The sequence below is a fragment of the Psammomys obesus genome, unplaced genomic scaffold (genome assembly GCF_907164565.1).
Source record: "Psammomys obesus unplaced genomic scaffold, mPsaObe1.curated_primary_1811, whole genome shotgun sequence".
Taxonomy (NCBI): domain Eukaryota; kingdom Metazoa; phylum Chordata; class Mammalia; order Rodentia; family Muridae; genus Psammomys; species Psammomys obesus.
The window spans coordinates 424023-444112 of record NW_026596158.1 but is presented as its reverse complement, the minus strand read 5'-3'; the positions used below and the strand labels follow the sequence as shown (position 1 = coordinate 444112).

At 53.2% G+C, this 20090-nt stretch overlaps 1 protein-coding gene across 2 annotated transcripts; it reads left to right on the top strand.

The window, feature by feature from the left end:
* The first annotated feature begins 2509 nt into the window (after positions 1 to 2509).
* Positions 2510 to 19414, top strand: Pld3 (phospholipase D family member 3). Of its 2 annotated transcripts, XM_055594840.1 has the most exons (13): positions 2510 to 2610; positions 7570 to 7781; positions 8347 to 8436; positions 8544 to 8618; positions 8711 to 8853; positions 9269 to 9452; positions 10700 to 10814; positions 10889 to 11016; positions 12969 to 13169; positions 16171 to 16310; positions 17707 to 17872; positions 18741 to 18840; positions 18938 to 19414. In XM_055594840.1, the coding sequence occupies exons 1-13, from the start codon at positions 2556 to 2558 to the stop codon at positions 19123 to 19125; spliced, it is 1797 nt and encodes a 598-aa protein (XP_055450815.1). In that variant the 5' UTR covers positions 2510 to 2555; the 3' UTR covers positions 19126 to 19414. The 2 variants fall into 2 exon arrangements, with proteins under 2 accessions (XP_055450815.1, XP_055450816.1); XM_055594841.1 differs by lacking the exon at positions 2510 to 2610 and having other exon boundaries at positions 7711 to 7781; positions 8324 to 8436.
* The last annotated feature ends 676 nt before the right edge of the window (positions 19415 to 20090 follow it).

Genomic DNA, 20090 nt, shown 5'->3' with positions numbered 1-20090 from the left:
ACTTTGTCGTTGTTGAAATCACCCACCATCTCTTCTGTTCTCATTTCTCCCTAAATCTCTTCATACCAGCCGTCCCCATATTTCCCATCTTCACCTCTCCGTAGATTACGCTCACGTTGCCCTATGTCTCCATCTCTCCCCTGCCACCAGTGGTCCTGACAGCTTCCCTCTGTATCTCATGGCTCCAGCTTTCCCCAGAAGGAGCCACCCAGCCTTTGAGCCTTTCCCCCTCCACGGGTACATGTTTCACATATTTCCAAGGTGTGGGGTGTTATAGCCTAGGGTATCCCCCCCTAAACCTGTGGGTAGCCCTGGCCACCAAATCATGCCTCTCCAATCCCCAATTTCCCATCTTTAAAGTGCACAGAGTAGCCAGTGAGTCTGTGTGTGTTTGTAAACCCAGTGTTTAGGAGCTGAAGCAAGAGGATCAGGATTTCAAGTCACCCTCCGGTATGAACAAGTTTGAGGCCACTCTGAGATACGTGAAACAATGTCAAACAAGAGCATCCGTGAAACAATGTCAAACAAGAGCATCCGGTATGCAGCCCAAGGTGCCCTTGAACACCTGGTCCTCTGGCCTCAGCCTTTTGCCCTGCCCAGCTCTGATAACTTCTTGGAACACAGTTACTTTACTGTGGCATTTGGGCTGATTCTGCCACTTTGTTACCGACCATGCCTCTCACCTGTGCCTGGCATCACTGTGTTGCACGTTGTGGGCCTGGGTAGGTGGAGCTTTTTTGAGTAGCCCTTGTGCAAGCATGAGGGCCTGAGCCCGGACCCCCTGCACTCAGGTGCAAAGCCAGATGGGGGGTGCATGCCTGCAGCCCTGTGCTGGGGAAGCAGAGACAGGCAGATCGTTGTGCAAAACAACAAAACAAAACAAAACAAAACAAAACACTTTTTTAAAAATGTTTGGGTGGAGTTTATATTTTTTTAACATATACGAGTGTTTTGCATACTTGTGTGCAAACCACCTTTGTGCTTCGTGACTACAGAGCCCAGAAGAGGGCATTAGATGCCCCAAAGCTAGAATTCTAGGTGGTTGTGAGCCACCATGTAGGCACTGGGGATTGAGTACTTTCAGTTGCTAAGCCATCTCTCCAGAGCCAGATTCTTCGGTCTCACCAGCCGGCCAGCCTTGTCGGGTCAGTGAGAGAGATACGATCTCGAAAAAATAAAACATGGGTCAGGCATGGTGGCACATAGGCAGACGCAGGGACACGTCTTATGAGTTCCAAGCCACCTTGGGTCTGCATAGCTGTAGTGAGTTCCAGGCCAGCCGGAGCCACTGGGTAAGACCCTCTCTCTAAATAATAACAACAATAATAAACATAGGTGAAGGACAGGAGAGCCCTTGACGCTGACCGCTGGGTTCCATACGTGTGCACACACAGTTCTCACCCATCCATGAACACACTCACGTAACACACAAATTGCACTATCCTTAAGAGACGAGCTCTTTCCCGGAACCTTGAGTTCAGCCTCCCAGGGGCTGCTGAGATTACAGCATTCTGTACGGTTTCTAGAATAAAGCTTAGCAATGGGTAGTCAATGAATAAGTTCGTTTGCATGAACAGATGGATGAACTGGGTACCTGGCATGTGCTGCTGGTTCTGTGCCCAGGTGTTGGGGCACAGGGGTGACTAAATCAGCCTAGCCCACAGGGCTCACAGCTCTGAAGTAGTAAGGCAGCTATCAGCAGGCAGGGACAGCCCAGAGAGGGTGGGGCAGAGACACAGGAAGTCCAGGTAGGGAAGTGGGGATAAAATGGGGAAGCATGGGGCCGAGCACCCAAAAGCTGAAGGTGCAGGGCCTCTCCAGGAGGCCTGTGGCTGAGGTGTGAAGGGTGCTGAGCAAGTAAACTACCCTGCTCCCTAGTGGAAGATCAGTGAAGGCTCTGGGGCTATGGGAAGCTGCTAGGACTTTGAGGACAGAGGGAGACACAGAGCATTTGAGCAGATTAATTCAGGTGGATAGGGGACTGGAAGGTTAGACGGACTGGGCTAGATTCTCAGGGGCCCAGGTAGATACTCATGGGGCCCTGGGACAAGTCCTAGGACCGAGGGAAGAGGCTGAGAATTGAAGACATCGACAGCTAGGTAGAATGGTGAGACCGACTTTTTAGTTTAGTTTAGCTTTATGGAGCCAGGGTCTTGTATAGTATAGGGTGTCCTTGAACTCAGTATGTAGCCAAAAAAACCAAACCAAAACAAAAACAAACAGGCACAGTGGCGTACACCTGTGATCCCAGCATTTGGTGAGACAGAGGCAGTCTGATCTCTGTGAGTTTCAGGCCATCCTGGTCTACAGAGCGAGTCCAGGACAGCCAAGGCAACACAGAAACCCTTTGGCTGGGGGGGAGGGGGTGGCAGCGTTGGAGACCTTGAACTTCTGATACTCATACTTCCATTTTTCAAGTGCTAGGATGACAGGCATAAGCCACTACGTCTGCCTAAAATACGTCTTCCCTCATTTTCTTTTTTTGTTTGTTTGTTTGTTTTTGAGCCAGGATCTCAAATGGCCCTGGCTAGCCTACTCTCAGGGATTACAAACATATGCCAACTCAGTCAACAGTATCCTTGAAGGGGACCTGGACACCCGTCATACCAGGTAGGGACGTCTTGAGTTCCCGACCAGCCTCGGTTATATAGTAATATCAGTCCAAAATTAAAAAGAAAAGGAAAGGTTCCTGGAAAAGGAACAGATTTAGGAGAGGTGGTAAGGAGAGCCGGAGACGCAGTAGGTGGGAGTCTATGGGGACCACAGGAAACTTGCAGAGCTGCAGTTCAGGGGACGTAGGTAGCTGGACAGGGATTCAGACTCAGAGAAAGACACTGAAGCTATGGCAGTGGCTGGTGGCCCACAGGGCCCAGCCGGGACCCTGCGGGACATGGTGAAAGGTTCTGTACCCAAGCGCAGTGGGAGGCCAGGGAAAGGTTGGGAGCAGGAGTGGGATAGCGTGGAGTTTTGAGTTCTAGTTCAGAAGTACTTATCATTTGTGAGGACCTTTTGGACCTATGTAATCTGTTCTTCAGACCAAGCGCACACACATACACACGCATAGATGAATCAATGTAATTTTTAAATTAAAAAATAAACATGCCTTTGATTGCAATGCTCAGGAGACCTCTTTTCAATTCCAAAACAATCAGTCTATGTAATGAGTTCCAGGCCAGCCAGGGCTGCAGCAGAAAGCCTCCTGTGGCGCTCCTGTTTAAAACTCTGCTTTTTTGGGGGGTGTTTAGGCTTCTATCTCCATCCTACCCTCCCCACAACCTTAAGCAGAAGAGAGAAAAGGTTCATGGGTAGAGAGGGCCCAGACCCCTTTTCTTCTCCTGGCTGTTTAGGATCACAGGGTTCTTTTAAGGCTGCACACCACTCTCCGTCAACCCCAGATGCAGCCAGTAGTCTCCTCCACGCCACTGCGCCCCGAATCATTTCTCTCTGCCTGTCTGCTCCAAACCGCTCCGCGCCACACGCCAACACCAAAAGCCACACAGAACACCTCACAGTCTCTTTCTCTGCCTCATAGTTAGACTGAGTCCTAGGCCACGCCCCTCGCCATGCAGCCTGTGAAAGGCCATTACCAGCTGGCAAAAGCCACACTCTGCACATGACAATTAACAGGTGTGGACATGCTATAGCCCAACGAAAATCCCGCACTTGGGATTAAAACAAAAGCATATTTACATAACATACAAAGAAACCAAAACTTTCATTATCCAGGGCCCCACAGTAAACTTTGACTCAAAAGACAAAAAACAAGAGCTGGAGAGATAGCTCAGAGGTTAGAGCACTGGCTGCTCTTCCAGAGATCCTCAGTTCAATTCCCAGCACCCACACGGTGGCTCTCAACCATCTATAGGGAGATCTGGCGCCCTCTTCTGGCGTGCAGGCGCACACTGTATACATAATAAATAAATATTTAAAGGGGAAAAAAAACCTTAAAGACAAAAACAAGAAGAAGCAAGATGTGGTAGCACCCTGCTGTCTGGAGGCAGAGGGTCAAGGCTGGACTGGTCCACCCAGCGAATTCCGGACAGCCAGGGCCATATGGCAAGATAGGGGAGAGACAGAGAGAATGAGAGTGAGTCATATCCAGGGTGTCTCAGGTGGGGTTTACTGCTGCAAAGAGACGCCATGACCACAGCCACTCTCATAAAGGAAAGCATTTAATAGGGCTGGCTTACAGTGTCAGAGGGTTAGTCCATTATCCTCATGGTGGAAGCATGGCAGCATCCAGGCAGACATACCTCTTGATGCTAAGGTAGCCAGAGGAGACTGTGTTCCACATTGGTTAGCGTCTGAGCACTTGTGAGGCCTCTAAGCCCCGCCTCCATCGTGACATACTTCCTAATAGTGCCACTCCCTATGTCCAAGTGTGCAGACACATGAATCCATATCTCATTACACATGTGAAACAACCTAGAAAGTGGAGGTGGGCTTGCTGGCCTTATTACAAGGCCCTGGCTTCATTCCTTGCACACAAAAAAAAGCAAGGCAGGAAGAAAGAAAAGGTCAAAGAGACACTGTCTCAAAAAGAGTAAAGGTACCTGGAATGATGGCACATGGCTTTTAATTCCGGAACTTGGCAGGAGGATCCCTGAGTTCAAGGACAGCCGGTGCTATCTGCAGAAAGAACCTGTCTCAAATGGAAAAGCAAGAAGAAAATGGAAGGGGGGCTGAAAGAAAGCAGCTGCCATTCCCGGGTCTCCTGGTCCGGAGCCCCAAGTGCAGGGCCATAGAGTTTGCTCGTTAAACATTCCCACGTCCCCTAACACCAATTACAAGGTGATCCCACCTTGGTAAATGAGGCCAGCCATCTCAGAAAAGTGGAGGCTGAAGCCATGCAGCAAGAAAGTGGCAGGGATGGGATCTGAACCCTGAGCTGTCCCATCCAAAGCATTGCTGGTGGCAAGCAATGCAGAGCAAGCCTCCCGCTGCTTCCATCAGAAGGTGAGTGAGCATCTATCTCAGAAGCCCAGCCAGAGCTGGAGAGACGGCTCAGCAGTTAAGAGCACTGGCTGCTCTTCCAGAGGTTCCTGGTTTAATTCCCAGCACCCACATGGCAGCTCACGACTCTCTGTCATTCCAAGATCTGACACCCTCACACGGACATACATGCAGGCAAAACGCCAGTGCACGTAAAATAAATATTTTTTTAAATGGCTACAGTGACGGTGGCCCACGCCTTTAATCCCAGCACTCAGGAGGCAGAGGCAGGTAGAACTCTAGTTGAAGTTCAACCTGGTCTACAGAGTGAGTTCCAGAACAGCCAGGGCTACATAGAGAAACCCTGTCTTGAAAAGAAAGAAAAAGACACAAACAGAAAAGAAATCACTGGCTGCTCTTCCAGAGGACCTGGGTTCAGTCCTTAGCATCCACACGGCAGCTCACACCTGTCTGCAGCTCCAGTCCCAGGGGCCTCTTCTGGCTTCCCTGGGCACCAGGCACATACATGGCACACAGACACATGCACGCAAAACATCCTTACACATAAAATAAGTAAATAAAAAAATTTTTAAGGCCCAACCAGTTTTGCTTCCTCCTTGTGTGTAAGTTGTGGTCACACCTGAACACAGGACCACAGGCCAAGGAACTGGGGGGATATTCTGTGGTCGGGAAGAAGGTGCGTTTGCTGGCCGAGGTGCTCCCCAGGAGGACCAACTGGGTTGATCAGGCCGGTTGATCATCATGGAGGTGCTGGGGCCTTGGGAGCACCTGCGTGAAGGTCGAATGGGCCATGGAGGACCACCAGCTTCTGGCTGCCCTGAACATCCCCAGCCACACTGTTGTCAGACTCCAGCTGAGGCCTCAGGTCTCCAGAGGAAAGGGATGGGGAGAAGAGATACCCCAGCTGGGAGCCTGAGCCAAATTACACTGGCTGCTCTTCCAGAGGTCCTGAGTTCAATTCCCAGCAACCACATGGTGGCTCACAACCATTTATAATGTGATCTGATGCCCTCTCTGCAGGTGTACCTGCCGATGGAGCACTTATACATAAAAATAAATAAATCTTAAAAAGAAATTTAAAATAATTTAACAATTTGTTTTTTGAGACACAGGATCTATGCAGTCCATGCTGGCCTCAAATTTCATCAGTCCTCTTACCTGACACTAGTGAGTGTTAGAATGACAGGTGTGGGCCACCATGCTCTGCTAAATTAATTTTTTAAAAGATTTTGTTTTAAGGATTTATTTATGTCAGGCCATGGTGGCACACACCTTTAATCTCAGCACTCAGCAGGCAGAGGCAAGCAAATCTCTGAGTTTTGAGTCCAGCCTGGTCTACACAGAGGAATGCTGTTTCCAAAAACAAAACAAAGTTTTATTTATATGTGTGTGCATATCTATCATGAGCATAACAGGGCACTGGAATCCCAGTTATGGGCTGCTCCTGTGGGGGCTGAGAACTTGACTCCGGTCTTCTGCAGGAGCTTATGAGCTCTTAACCACGGCCTCTCCCCCAATGACCTCGAACTCCAGAATCCCTGCTTTCCCCTCCCACGTGCAAGGGTGACAGACTTGTGCCATTGCATCCCATTTCCAACTTTATATTTTTCAATAAAAGATTCTCATCAAAGCCTTCAGAAATAATGGAAGTCGACCGGTTCTTGCTCCTCCCTCCCCCACCCATGGTTCTCTACTTCAGTGCTGTCATCTGCTGCTGCTGTGGGTTCTTCCCCTCAGCCTCAGAAAACCTTGACATTTGTCCTTGCCTACTGGATCCTGGCTTTTGTTCTTCCTTTCTGAGACTCCCTCACTTTGCAGCCCAGGCTGGCCTAGTCATGCCCTCCTGGCCCAGTCTCCCGGATTAATTCGGGAAGTGGGGCTATATTAACAGCACTTGGGAGACAGACAGGACTGCTAAAGGTCAGCCTGGGCTATACAGTGAGTTACAGACTGGGAGGAGACCGTGTGGGAACATTCAGCAGCCACCCGGAATCAGGCTGGGGATGTAGCCCCTTGGGAGGGCGTTTGCAAAGCCCTGGCTGAGAGATACACGCACACAAAAACCCGAGGGCCGTCCCTAGAAGGCAGCCACAGGCTGCAAAGCAGCCTCAGTCGCAAAGCAGGCTCGGTCTACTTCCTGTGTGCTCGGAATAGGCTGAGGGGAGAGACGGGAGAAGGGGGTCACCTTATTCTTCTAGCTTTAAATCGGACGTGCAACATGCTGGGCTACCTGAGGTTTTTGTCTCAGAAGACCTAAATAAATAAGTAGCATTAAAAAAAATCCTGCTGGGATATAATACGGGATCTAGAAGCCTCGGGGTTTTTTTTGTTTTTAATTCTAATCTCTAAGAATATCAGTCGACTTTTTTAAGCCATCCCAACAGACTCTACGAGAAAACCCACCACCTCCGTGCCCGTGCCCGACCGTTCTTCCTCAGCCTTGCGTGGGCTCTCTCCTGCTGAGCTTGCTCTCCCCGTTTTCATCTTCAAGATTAGTCTTACGATTTGTTTTTCACTAAGTGCCCACGGTAATTAAAAAAAAAAAAATCACATCTGTTGACCAGAAAAGGGGTGAGAATTCTCTTTAATCTGTGACTTCTCGGTCCCTCCCGGGAGATGGCGAAGCTCATCCCCCAAACCCGTGCGCCCCGACCGTGCCGGGCCAGGTTGCTCAGGACTCACCCCGCTGCGGGGAGACGCCAGCACTGCGCAGACTCCACGCTGCAGTGGGTGTGACCAGCGGAGGCCCCGCCTCCTCTTCCCTCCTGCCCCTACTCAGCTGCTTCGCCAGAAGCTGGGGCCCCACCGAGGTAGCAGCCGCCGTCCGGGTAAGGCCGGGGTCGTATTAGGGTGGGGGGCTGGGATGTGGGGGTAGGGGGACGGGAGGCCGCGACGGCCCTGGAGTGTGAGCCTCAGGTGTCTGTCTGGTCAGGCAGGTACCTGGGACTAGGCAGGCGCCCCACCAGGAACATTCTGTGATCATCCCAAGGCTGAGAAAAACCAGGCACAGAGATCCGGGGCTCTGCTGGCCCCCAACCAGGACTGTGCTTTTGGAATCACCTAGATCCTAGCCCAGCAGGAAACAAAACAGGGTGCTGATGGAGAGCAATGTGGGTGCTAATGACAGATAAGCTGGACGCTTCGGAAGGCGGCAGGATGGTGGCACTGGAGTGAATTTAAAAAGCTGAGGCGTTGGACCTCGAGGGATTTCAACATCCCTGATGAAAAAGGGCCAGCTTCCTCCTTTCCGGGTGACAGGCATAGGGCCAGGGGGTCCCGTGATTATGGGAGAAGAGGCTTTGAGTGAACCCCATACGCCCAAGAACATCCACTTTCTGCAATGTCCTCAAACACCCCGAACGCCCCACAGCGCCGGCTTTTTGTCTCCCCCAGTCTCCAGCCCCCGACACACCCACCTTGCCGCCTCCGTTCCGCAGCCCCCAGCTGCCCGGCAGTATGAAGCCTAAACTGATGTACCAGGAGGTAGGAGGATGGGACACCCAGCGGGGAGGGCTCGGGTGCTTTGAAGGGGAAGACACCTGCCAAACCACGCTGTTACTCCCACTCCGCCATCGTCCCCGATCCCACAGCTGAAGGTCCCCGTGGAGGAGCCTGCTGGAGAGCTGCCCGTGAATGAAATCGAGGCGTGGAAGGCCGCGGAGAAGGTAGGAGTAAGCTGCTCTCCTTGAACTTTCTCAGACTGTTGCTTGACCGCCTTCCATAGGCCGACCGCTCCCCTCCCCTCCCCTCCCCGCAGAAGGCCCGCTGGGTCCTCCTGGTCCTTATCCTGGCGGTGGTGGGCTTCGGTGCCCTGATGACTCAGCTGTTTCTATGGGAATACGGGGACTTGCATCTATTTGGACCCAACCAGCGCCCAGCCCCCTGCTATGACCCCTGCGAGTAAGTAAAGGGGGGGGGTGGACGAGAGGGGTCCTGCCAGCCCAGGGACACTTAAGCCTGCAAGAGCACCCTGTTCTTGAGTGCGCCCAGTGCTGCGATGAGGAGGGTTGTGGGTGCTCACAGTCTGTGCCCACTCTCCCCCCTTTGCTGTTTCCATGGCAGCCACAGCGTCATCATCCTTTATACAGGTCTGTGAACACGTGGGCACAGTAGCTCCTATCCACATCTGTGGCCATACACGCATCCACCCTCCCACACCTCTAGACAGACCAGCGATGCGCGCACGCGCGCGCGCACACACACACACACACACACACATCAGTCTTCCATCCACATCTGGAGACCAGCAGAGCCCTTCTGCCCCAGCCTGACATCTCTGGTCCTCTATGGCTCACAGCTATCCCCATACCTTCAGGGCAGTGCTGGTGGAGAGCATTCCTGAGGGTATGGAGTTCCCCAATGCCAGCACGAACAACCCCTCCACCAGCCAGGCCTGGTTGGGCCTCCTTGCCGGCGCTCACAGCACCCTGGACATTGCCTCCTTCTACTGGACGCTCACCAACAATGACACCCACACCCAGGAGCCCTCTGCCCAGCAGGTACCTGGACGCCTCCCTTCCCACCCGAGCCCCCACTCTCCGCCACCTGTGGGAATGGTGGTGATGGAGAGGGAGGGGGTGGGACTTCCTGGAGGCAGGTGGGCGTGTCTTATAGGGCAGTTGGACACAGGTGTTTGGTGACCGCTCTCTTCGCACAAGCTTCTAAGCTGAGGCTGACGTTTTTGTGCTCCGATGATCTGAAGGCCTCTGAGTTTCAGGAAGGGACTGGTTACAGTGGAGTATTAGACTTGCAAATGTCACCCTGAGTCCGTCAGGCAAAGAAGGAAGAAGTTCTAGCCCAGCCAAGCCAGGCTGCCACCTCCCTTGCTGTGTGTGACCTTAGGCAGGTCCCCTCCTCTCCCTGACTTTCCTCACCTTATCTGAAAGCTGCAGACAGCACCCTGCCCCCCTGCTGGGCTCCTGGGAGGATGCAGCGTATAATCTGTGCAAATTTAGTCCAGTGCTTGGCACACACTCAGCACTTTCTGAGTGTTTACTGTTAAGATGTGATGTTGCAGTGTGTCTGTGAAGGCACACGCCTTTAATCCCAGCACCAGGGAAGGAGAGGCAGATGGATCTCTGAGTTCAAGGTGATCCTGGTATACAGAGAAAGTTCCAGGACAGCCAAGACTACACAGAAAAACCCCCACTCAGAAAAACCTAAAAGAGAAAGAAAGAGAGAAAAGGAAAAGATTGTTAACCCCGGCATGAGTGTGCTCATCTGGAATCCCAACATTCTGGAAGCTGAAGTGGAAGGAGAGGTTGATAGAGAGTTCCAGGCCGATCTGAGCTTCGTAGCAAGACCTTTCACAAACAGGCGACACATACACCCCCCCACACCATGTAAGCTCACTGCTCTTACAGGCTCCCACTGAAGTGCATCAAAGCACAGATGCGAGCTGGGCCTCGCGCTGCGGGGTGATAGTGCCAGCTACTCAGAAGCTGAGGCAGGAGAATCTCAGGTTCAAGTCCTGCTGGAGCTACAGACGATGTTTGTGGTCGGTCTGAATAACCCAAGGAAACTTTATATTCAGCTAAAGTAGGGCTGGTAGGATGGCTCGGCGCTTGAGCCTGACAGCCTGAGTTCAGTCCCAGGATCCCACAGTATAAGGAGAGAATTGATGTGTGCGCGGGCACACACACACAGACACACACACACATACACAGAGGTGGGGGTAGTGTGCGAGGGACTTTAGTATTATCATCTATGAGTCCTGGCCCAGCCCCTCAGCAGCTGTCACCCACAGGGTGAAGAGGTTCTTCAGCAGCTCCAGGCTCTGACACCCCGAGGCATAAATGTTCGCATTGCCGTGAGCAAACCCAATGGACCTCTGGCTGATCTGCAGTCTCTGCTCCAAAGTGGTAAGCTGGAAGCAGCAGGGGCGGTGGGCCTGGGGCTGCCCACGCTGGCCCCTGACTGACCCTGTTGACCACAGGTGCCCAGGTCCGAATGGTGGACATGCAGAAGCTGACCCGTGGGGTCCTGCACACCAAGTTCTGGGTGGTGGACCAGACCCACTTCTACCTGGGCAGTGCCAACATGGACTGGCGCTCGCTGACGCAGGTCTGTGTGTGTGGGAAGCTCACCTTCCTTGCCTCCCCTCCGACCTCCCTGCACGTTCTGCGGTTCAGCCCAAAGCCGCCTTGTTCCTGCTGCAACGCAGAGTTCCCTCTGAGTCCTGTTGGCAGCTGCCTGGGCACAGACGACTCGAGGCCCTGCCCACTTAGCTGGCCTTCGTTGTACAGGCCTTGCGTACCTGGGGGACCCGGGGAACGTGGGGATAACAGGTTTCAGAGTGGAGCCTGGAACCCAGAGAGCTCCGGGCCAGAGTAGAGAAGAAATAGGCAGAAGGCAGGGGTGGGGAGGTGGGTGACAGGTACAGGCACAGTTTCTGGGTGGGATGCGGGCAGAGGGTCATGGGTGGAGTGTGGGTGCAGCAAAGGGGAGGTGCAAAATGGGGGCCTAGGTGGAGGGAGGAGGATGGCATGGTGGGGCTACATGCAGAATGCTGAAGGATCGAGCTGAAAGTGCAGGCAGAGAGGGTGGGTGGGAAGAAGAGGCAGAGGATCCAGCAGGGACCCGGTACAGGTACTATCTGGAGGTGGAGAGGGTTGAGCCAGTCTGGGGCTGTAGGCAGATGAAAGGTCAAAGTTGAGATGGGTGGACATGAAAACAGAGGCCGTAAAATGAGGGGGAGGCTCAGGCAGGGGCTTATGGGTGAGATTGGAAGGTGGCAAGGGCATAGGGGTCAGGGCTGGAACCCAGGCTGAGGCAGAGGATCTAGGGTGGAAGGAGGAGGCAGAGCGCCTCATTCATGTGGGTCTCTGTGTATGTGCAGAGCTCAGGGCTGGAAGAGGGGGGACACGGCTGACAGATGGCGGCAGGCCAAAGGAGACATCTGATCCAACCTGGGGTCTTAGGGAAGGTGCCCAAAGGAGGAACTAGCTAATCTACCTGAAGCATCAGCGGGCACTGACATGAGAGGGGCTGACTCGGGCTGTAAGATGAAGGAACCAGGACAGATGTGGCTGATTTGGCCCTGCCAATACTTCCCTAGTCTCCTAGGCTCAACACTTACTCAGGGACATGCTGGACACAGTATTCCTACGGCCTGTCTCTCCACCCAGTGGGCCCATGGCCTTGTCACCAGAGGGGCCTGTCGAGCCCAGGGGAATGCCTGGCACAGTCTGAGGAGCCATCGGCTGAGCTGGGTCAGGCTGGCCCAGGGCAGAAGCGACAGGCACACAGAGTCTCAGGGAACCCACAGCTCACAGGACTTGGTGCTGCACACCTGTCGTCCCAGGTCCTTGGCAGTGTAAGGCAAGATGACCAAAGGGCGAAAACCAGCCCGGATAATTTAGTGAGACCTTGTCTCAAAAACAATTTTAAGCCAGATGTGGTGCACTGGCCCGTAACCCCAGTACTCAGGAGGAAGAGGCAGGTGGATCTCTGCGAGTCTGAGGCCAGAGAGCGTCCAGGACTGCCAAGGCTACACAGAGAAACCCTGTCTCAACATCCTTTCCAGACCCCACCAAAAAAAAAAAAAAAAAAAAAAAAATTAAGGGAAGGGGCTCTATACCTCAGTGGTAAAGAACACCCTGATAGAATCCTCTAGTGAGGAGCAAGGGTGTAGCCCAATGGTAGAGCACCTGCCTAGCATGTATAAGGCCCTAGGTTCAATACCAGGTACTACAAGGAAGCAAAACCCCTGGAGCTTTGCAATAACTGAATGTTTCTTCAAAACATAAGTCAAGCTTACAGCTGTTTATACTCTTCAGAGTAAAGGTGCAGGAAAGACAAAGAAAGGTTGAGGAAGTAGAGAGGACTGGAGCGTTCCTGTCATCTGTGGGCACCAGGCCACCACCCCAGGCTCAGCACTGCTCCCCCTCAGGTCAAGGAGCTGGGAGTGGTCAGCCCCCCCACCCCCGGCTCAGCGCTGCTCCCCCACAGGTCAAGGAGCTGGGAGTGGTCAGCCCCCCTACCCCCACCCCCGGCTCAGCGCTGCTCCCCCACAGGTCAAGGAGCTGGGAGTGGTCATGTACAACTGCAGCTGCCTCGCGCGAGACCTGACCAAGATTTTTGAGGCCTATTGGTTCCTGGGCCAGGAAGGGAGCTCCATCCCGTCAAGCTGGCCAAGGCCCTTCGACACCCGCTACAATCAAGAGACGCCAATGGAAATCTGCCTTAATGGCACGCCGGCTCTGGCCTACCTGGCGGTAAGTTGGGGGAAAATAGAGCCTCATGTGCGTCTGGCCACACACCATCACTTGCGTCCCCCATCTAGCCCGCCTGCTGATTGCTGGGGAGGAGTCTCGACTTCACCCTGCCTCGCTCTGCTTCATCAAAAGCCCGGGAACTAGCGTAAGCTTCCTCGGCATTGGATTAATACGGAAAGTGGCTATCCATGCATTCCCAGCCTATGTGAGGGACACGTGGGTGCAGATACCCCAGGCCTCGGTGATGCCTGATGCAGCCACGGCTGGCTCTTTTCATTTTTTTCCCTTACTTGAGACATCAGGCATCCCTTGCTGGCCTTCAGTTACGCACCCCTTGATGGCCTGAACAGCTTCAGAGAGCTTGGCTTTTTTGTTGTTGTTGTTTGTTTGTTTTGTTTTTGAGACAGGGTTATGGAACGCACAGAAATCCCTCAGCCTTTGCCACCTGATTGCTGGAATGAAAAGAATGGGCCATCCTGTTCAGTCTTCTTTTTTTCTTTCAAATTTTATTTATTGGACACACCTTTAATTTATTACACACCTTTAATTCCAGCACTTGGGAGGCAGAGGCAGGAGGCTCTCTGTTAGTTCAAGGCTAGCCTGGTCTACATAGCAAATTCCAGAGTAGTCAGGACTATACAGAGAAACCTTTCTGTCTCAAAAAACAAAAATGTTATTTATGTGTATGTATGTGAGGTGCTTTTCTGTGTATACACACATGCAGGTGAACCCCACAGAGGCCAGAAGAGGGTTTCCATTCCCTGCCCACAGAGGCCAGAAGAGGGTTTCCATTCCCCTGGAGCTGCAAGTTGTAAGCTACCTGATGTGGGCTCTAGGAACTGAACTCAGGCTCTCTAGAAAAGCAGCAAGCGCTCTGTGGGTAACCACATAGCCATCCCTCCAGCTGTACCTTGAGTTGGCCAGCCTCCTGTGACCTCCCCAGTGCTGGGCTTACAGGACACACCACCAAGCCTGCTTTTATGCAGTGCTAGACAAGCACTCACCAGCTGAGCTACATCCCCAGACCAAATTTCTGCTTCCCCTCTACTTTTATAGATTTAGTACTGGATATGGAACCCAGGACCTTGTGTGTGCTAGACTGAAGTACTAGCCCTAGGCTGCATCGTAGCTCTTTCCATCTAAATAAATTAAAACTGGACACAAGCTGGGGAGATGGCTCAGTGGCCTAAGTTCAAGATCTCTAACACCTACATTAAAAAAAAAATGCCAGGCACAACAGTATGCAGCAGTAATCCCAGCCTGGGGGGGCGGAGTTCTGGAGGTCTCCGGCCAGCCGCCTACCCAGATCTGTAAACAGTTCAGTGAAAGATCCAGTGTCAAAAATGAGATGGTGCCAGGCATGGTGGCACACACCTTTAATCTCAGCACTCAGAAGACAAAGAGAGGAGGATTTCTGTACGTTCTGGACCAGCCTGGTCTACGTAGTGAGTTCCAGGCCAGCCAGGGCTACATAGTAAGACTCTGTCTCATTATTTAAAAGAGAGAGAGAGAGAATGATTTGGGAAGACATTTAATGTTGAACTCTTGCCTCCATATGTGTTTGTATATGTATATACAATGCACACACACGAACACACACACACAGTACACACTGTACTTCCTCATCGCCACTAACCACTTTGCCAGTAGTCACTGCTGCCATGTTGGGAAGCAACAAAAACTGTTGATATCAAAAACTGTTGATATCGATGCAGAATGTTCTATAGGACAGCACAGGGAACTACTTGATTTGGTGTGTGTATGGGTGGAGTGGGGTAGTATGGGCACACGCGTGAGGGTGCCCGTGGAGGCCAAAGGCATTGGCTTTCCCTGGTGCTGGAGTTCCAGGGCTCCGGAAGCTAGCCCGTGTGGGCGATGAGAGCTGAGCTCCAATCCTCTGCATGATTTTATTTATTTATTGAATGTGTGAGTGTTCTATCTGCACGTACGCATGCACACCAGAACAGGACATCAGATTCTAGTATAGATGGTGTGAGTCACCATGTCTGCTGGGAATTGAACTCAGGACCTCAGGAAGAGCAGACAGCGCTCTTACCTGAACTCAGGCAGTCCTGGAACTCCCTTGTTAGCCGAGGCTAGCCTTGAACTTCTGACCCCTCCACCTCCACTTCCCAAATGCTGACGTTACAAGAGTGATGTCTTTTTCTTTCTGAAATGGGTCTGTGTAGCCCAAGCCTCCACCCAACTCTTGATCCTTGCCTCAGCATCCTGGGTGATGGGTTGTAGGTAAATTGGCCCCCACTCGGCACGGACTCTTACATGGGCCAGTTCCTGAGCATGGGAGGCAAAGAACCACGGTTTCAGCTGTTGCTACGTTTTACAGCTGGGGAAGGGCACTCGGGCTCCCGTAAGGAAGCCCAGCGTTGCAGCGGAGTGCGGCGCGTGATGGTGCAGAGAGGCGTGATCTTCGGTGCCCTTTGTAACATAGTCTTCCACAGAGATGGGTTCTTCCTTCTTCCTCAGCCACTTCCACTTTTACAGTTGCAGTTTCCTGGGGGTGGGGGGGCCGACCAAAGGGCCTGTTGTGACCCCTGACACATGAGATCCTGTCTCCAGTGAAAACAACCAGCCAAAAATAACAACAAAATCATAAGCTGCCAGGGAAATAGCTCAGTGGGTAAAGCCCCTTCTGTGCCAGCATGAAGGGACCCGAGTTCAAATCCCCAGAGCTCGTGTGAAGCCCGGCATGGTAGAGCACTGCTGTCACCCAGCACCTCTGTAGAGTGTGAATTCTGGAACCAAGCGGCTCAGTCCAGGCTGCGCTGATTGGCTGTGTGGCCGAAAGCAAGTGGCTTTCCCTTTCTGAGCCAGTTACCTCACCTGCAAAAAATAGTTATGGTAATTATCCTTCCCTTTCAGGGAGGCTGTTTTCAGTGAGCTTCATAAGGCCCGGTTCCTGGTGAACTAGCCTCCCGTGGGGTCCACTGTGACACTGTCTTTGGCAGGACACATGCACTGACTGTCCTTTCACCCTCCCCAGAGCGCACCCCCTCCGCTGTGTCCAAGTGGCCGCACCCCAGACCTGAAGGCCCTGCTCAGTGTGGTGGACGGTGCCCGAAGCTTCATCTACATTGCCGTCATGAACTACCTGCCCGCCATGGAGTTCTCCCACCCACGCAGGTACGCCGGGAGGAGCAGGGCTCAGGAGGGGGAACCCCGTGAGGGGAGGGCTGAGGGGCCTCCCAGAGCAAGCAGGAGGCCCAGGCAGGAGAGCAGATACAAGGGAAAGGATCAAAGCAAGTGATGTAACTGGAGGACAGAGCTCTTGCCTCAGAGCTCTGGGGCTAGAGGCCCCGGCTCAGTCCCTGGTGTCACCAAAACCAGAGTGGGGCAGGGAGGATTGAATGTGGGGTCAGAGGTCGGATAGGAGGGCCAGGAAGAAGGCTGCGTGGTAATGCTGACATGGCGTGTGAGGATCTGAGTTTGGGTCCCTAGCACCTCGTAAGAGAGGTAGGCACTGCATCTTCCGCCCCAACCCAGGGGGAAAGTGGACCCCCGAGGCTCCCTGGCCAGCCCTCCTAGCCATCCCACCTTCCACATTCAGCAAGAGGCCTGTCTTAAAAGATAAGGTAGCTTGGAGCTGTAGAGATGGCTCATCTGTTAAGAATGTTCGCTGCCTTGTTTGGTTCCCAGCACCTACACTGGTTCCTAACACGCACGTCAGGGAGCTCACATGTAATTCCAGTATGTGCACACACACACACACATAGGAGTGTGCCCGAGATGAGAGGAGCTGGGCGTGGTATTGTGTGCCTGTAATTCCATCATTTGGAAGGCAGGCTGAAAAGATGGAGGCCAGCCTTAGTTACAGTTACAGAGTGAGACTGTCTCAAAACAAAACGAAAGCTGGAAGGATGAGTTTTGGGGAACCCAAACAGTAGCCAGAAACAGGAGGTGAAGACTGCGAGGGAAGAGGGTTTGGGGGCTGGGGTCCTCGGGAGGTTTGGCAGCCCAAAGCCCCAAAGCTGAAGGGGAATGAGTCTTCTGGGGGGGTGCACATAGACACATAAGGGTAAAACACTCATACCCATTAGGTAAAAACAAATGCATCTCCCGTGGCTGGAGAGCTGGCTCGGTGTTAAGAGCATTTGCTGCTCTTCCAGAGGACCCAAGTTCGGTTCCCAGCACCTCATCAAGTGGCTCACAACCATCTGTAACCTTAGCTCCTGGTGGTGGTGCTTTTGTCTTCTGTGGGCCTTAGTACCCTCTGCCCACGCCCGCACACCAACATGGATGCACAGAGTTAAAACAACATCAGATTCTTAAAGGGAAACAAACCATAAGTACGTATTTTTAAAAATTAATTAAAAAGAAAAGGCCTGTGGTGGTGGCTCACGCCTTTAATCCCAGAGGCAGAGGCAGGCAGATTTCTGTAGCATTCAAGGCCAGTTGGTCTGCAGAGTGAGTTCCAGGACAGCCAGGGCAACACAGAGAAACCCTGTTTTGAAATTAAAAAAAGAAAGAAAGAAAAAAAAATCTGCCTCTTCCCCTGAACCCCTTTCTTGCTGGACCTCAGGTTCTGGCCAGCCATTGATGATGGGCTGCGACGGGCTGCCTACGAACGGGGCGTCAAAGTGCGTTTGCTCATCAGCTGCTGGGGCCACTCCGAGCCGTCCATGCGGTCCTTCCTGCTCTCGCTGGCTGCCCTTCGTGACAACCATTCCCACGCTGACATCCAGGTGGTAAGCAGCCAGCCCAGACTACCCCTTTTCCACTGAGCATAGCCCTGGGGACACAGCCTACACGACCCAGCGTGCACAGGAAACAGTGGATCCTGGCTGGGGCCTGGGGGTGGAGACATCACTGAGGTGGGGAGTCACACAGGCAGAGGAGGGGATGGGGTGAGGCTGACACAGAGAAGCCATCTACCATGCACTGGTGTTTAAGACTTACTGAGCAGCTGGCATGTGGCTTTGAGTTCATGTCTAGCCTCTCATAAAGGAGGCGTGAACCCCCATAGTTCACAATCCCAGCACCCAGGAGGGAGAGGCAGATGAACCAGCAGCTCAGAGTTATCCTTGGCCATATTGTGAATTCAGGCCAGCCTGCGTGAGCTTGGCCTAAAGATCGGGTGCAGAGCGGGAGGAGGGTGACAATCTACGGAACTAGAGAGATGGCTCCCTGGGTAAGAGCGCTTGCTGCTCCTCCAGAGGACCAGGCTTTGGCTCTCAGCACCTCATGTCTGATAGCTCACAACTTCCTGTTGCTCCAGCTCCAAGGACTCTCGCGTCCTCCTCTGGCCCCTGTGGACACCAGCACGCTCGCTCGCTCGCTCATTCTCTCATACACAAAATTTAAACATCTCTAAGACACCAGGGAGACAGACTTACTCTAGAAAAAGGGACATTGGACAGAACAAGGGCCACGGCAGGTCTGTGCCCCTACCACACCTCAGCTGGTGTTTCCTGAGGCCCAGCTGTGCTGGGCCCTCTTTTGGTCCAAGGATCCAGCCCACCCCAGGGAAGCAGCCAAGTGCCTTTTGGAGAAGCCACTCACGTGCCTACCCCGCCATCTCAGAACTGCAGCTCACCATCCTCCCCTCCCCTGCAGAAACTGTTTGTGGTCCCAGCGGACGAGGCCCAGGCTCGAATCCCCTACGCCCGTGTCAACCACAACAAGTACATGGTGACCGAACGTGCTGCGTACATTGGTGAGCGCCCTGCAGTACCATGGGCATATGGAAGGAGGGAGGGCCTGGTGCTGGGGCCTGCCACCCTCCGGAGCCTTACTCCACCCCTTCCCCCCAGGGACCTCCAACTGGTCTGGGAACTACTTCACAGAGACAGCAGGCACCTCCCTGCTGGTGACACAGAATGGGCACGGTGGCTTGCGCAGCCAGCTGGAGGCTGTTTTCCTGAGAGACTGGGAGTCCCCTTACAGCCACAACCTGGACACCTCAGCTGATAGTGTGGGCAGTGCCTGTCGCCTGCTCTGAGTCCCAGCCAGATGGACAGGCCAAAGCCTTACAGGCCCCCTTGGACTCAGCTCTGGGTCCTGGTTGCTGTCCCCACGCCCTTGCTTCTGTCTGCCCCACTGTGGCCCCACACTCTGCACTATGCTCCTGTCGCTACCTCTGCCTCCATGGCCTGACACGCTGGCCCCTGTGGACCTAGCAGAGCTGGGGGAAGATCGGGCCCCAAAGAAGTGGGGGTGCATGCTGGGCCCGGACCTTTGGCCCACCCCCAAAAAGGGCCAAGATTATAATAAGTAAATAATTGTCTGTACACCTGTGCTTAACCCTGGTGTAAGGTGGGCTGGGGTAGGGGGCAGTTGGCATGGACTTCTGCTGGAGACAGCATGCAGTACACACAAGGCTGGCATGGGTTGGGCATGAAGAGTGTGACCACACTGGCGGGCACAGGCTGAGCATGCGGATAGCCAGCATGTGTTGTACTGAGCATGCTCTCTAGAGCAGTGTGGGCGGAACCTGCTGAATCCCGCTGCTCTGTGGGTGGGGGCCGCTGGCACATGGACCAGCCTACCTGAGCACCCGGGCATGTGCGTATGTGAACAACAGAGCATGTGCAAGGTCTGAACTCGTTCCTACCAGCGCGTTTACGCTTAGGATTTTTCTCATCTCGGGAGAGCAAGCGTGCTGAGCCCATCAGACCTACAGAGGACTGGTCAGTGGTGCTTGGCCAACTCAGATGGACCTGTGACCAACACAGAGAACATCCTAAGGGTAGATTCCCAGGGGCCAAGCCCTTGGCTTTGTTTGTTTGTTTGTTTGTTTGTTTGTTTTAACACAAGGTCTCACTATAAGCCCAGAATAGTCTTGCTTATAATTCTCCTCCTGCCTCAGTCTCCTGAGAGCTTGGAATTACAAACCCACTCTACGGTACCAGGCTTAATGTAGTGTATTTAGGGAACAGGTACTGTGCCCAACACAGCTTTTCCCTT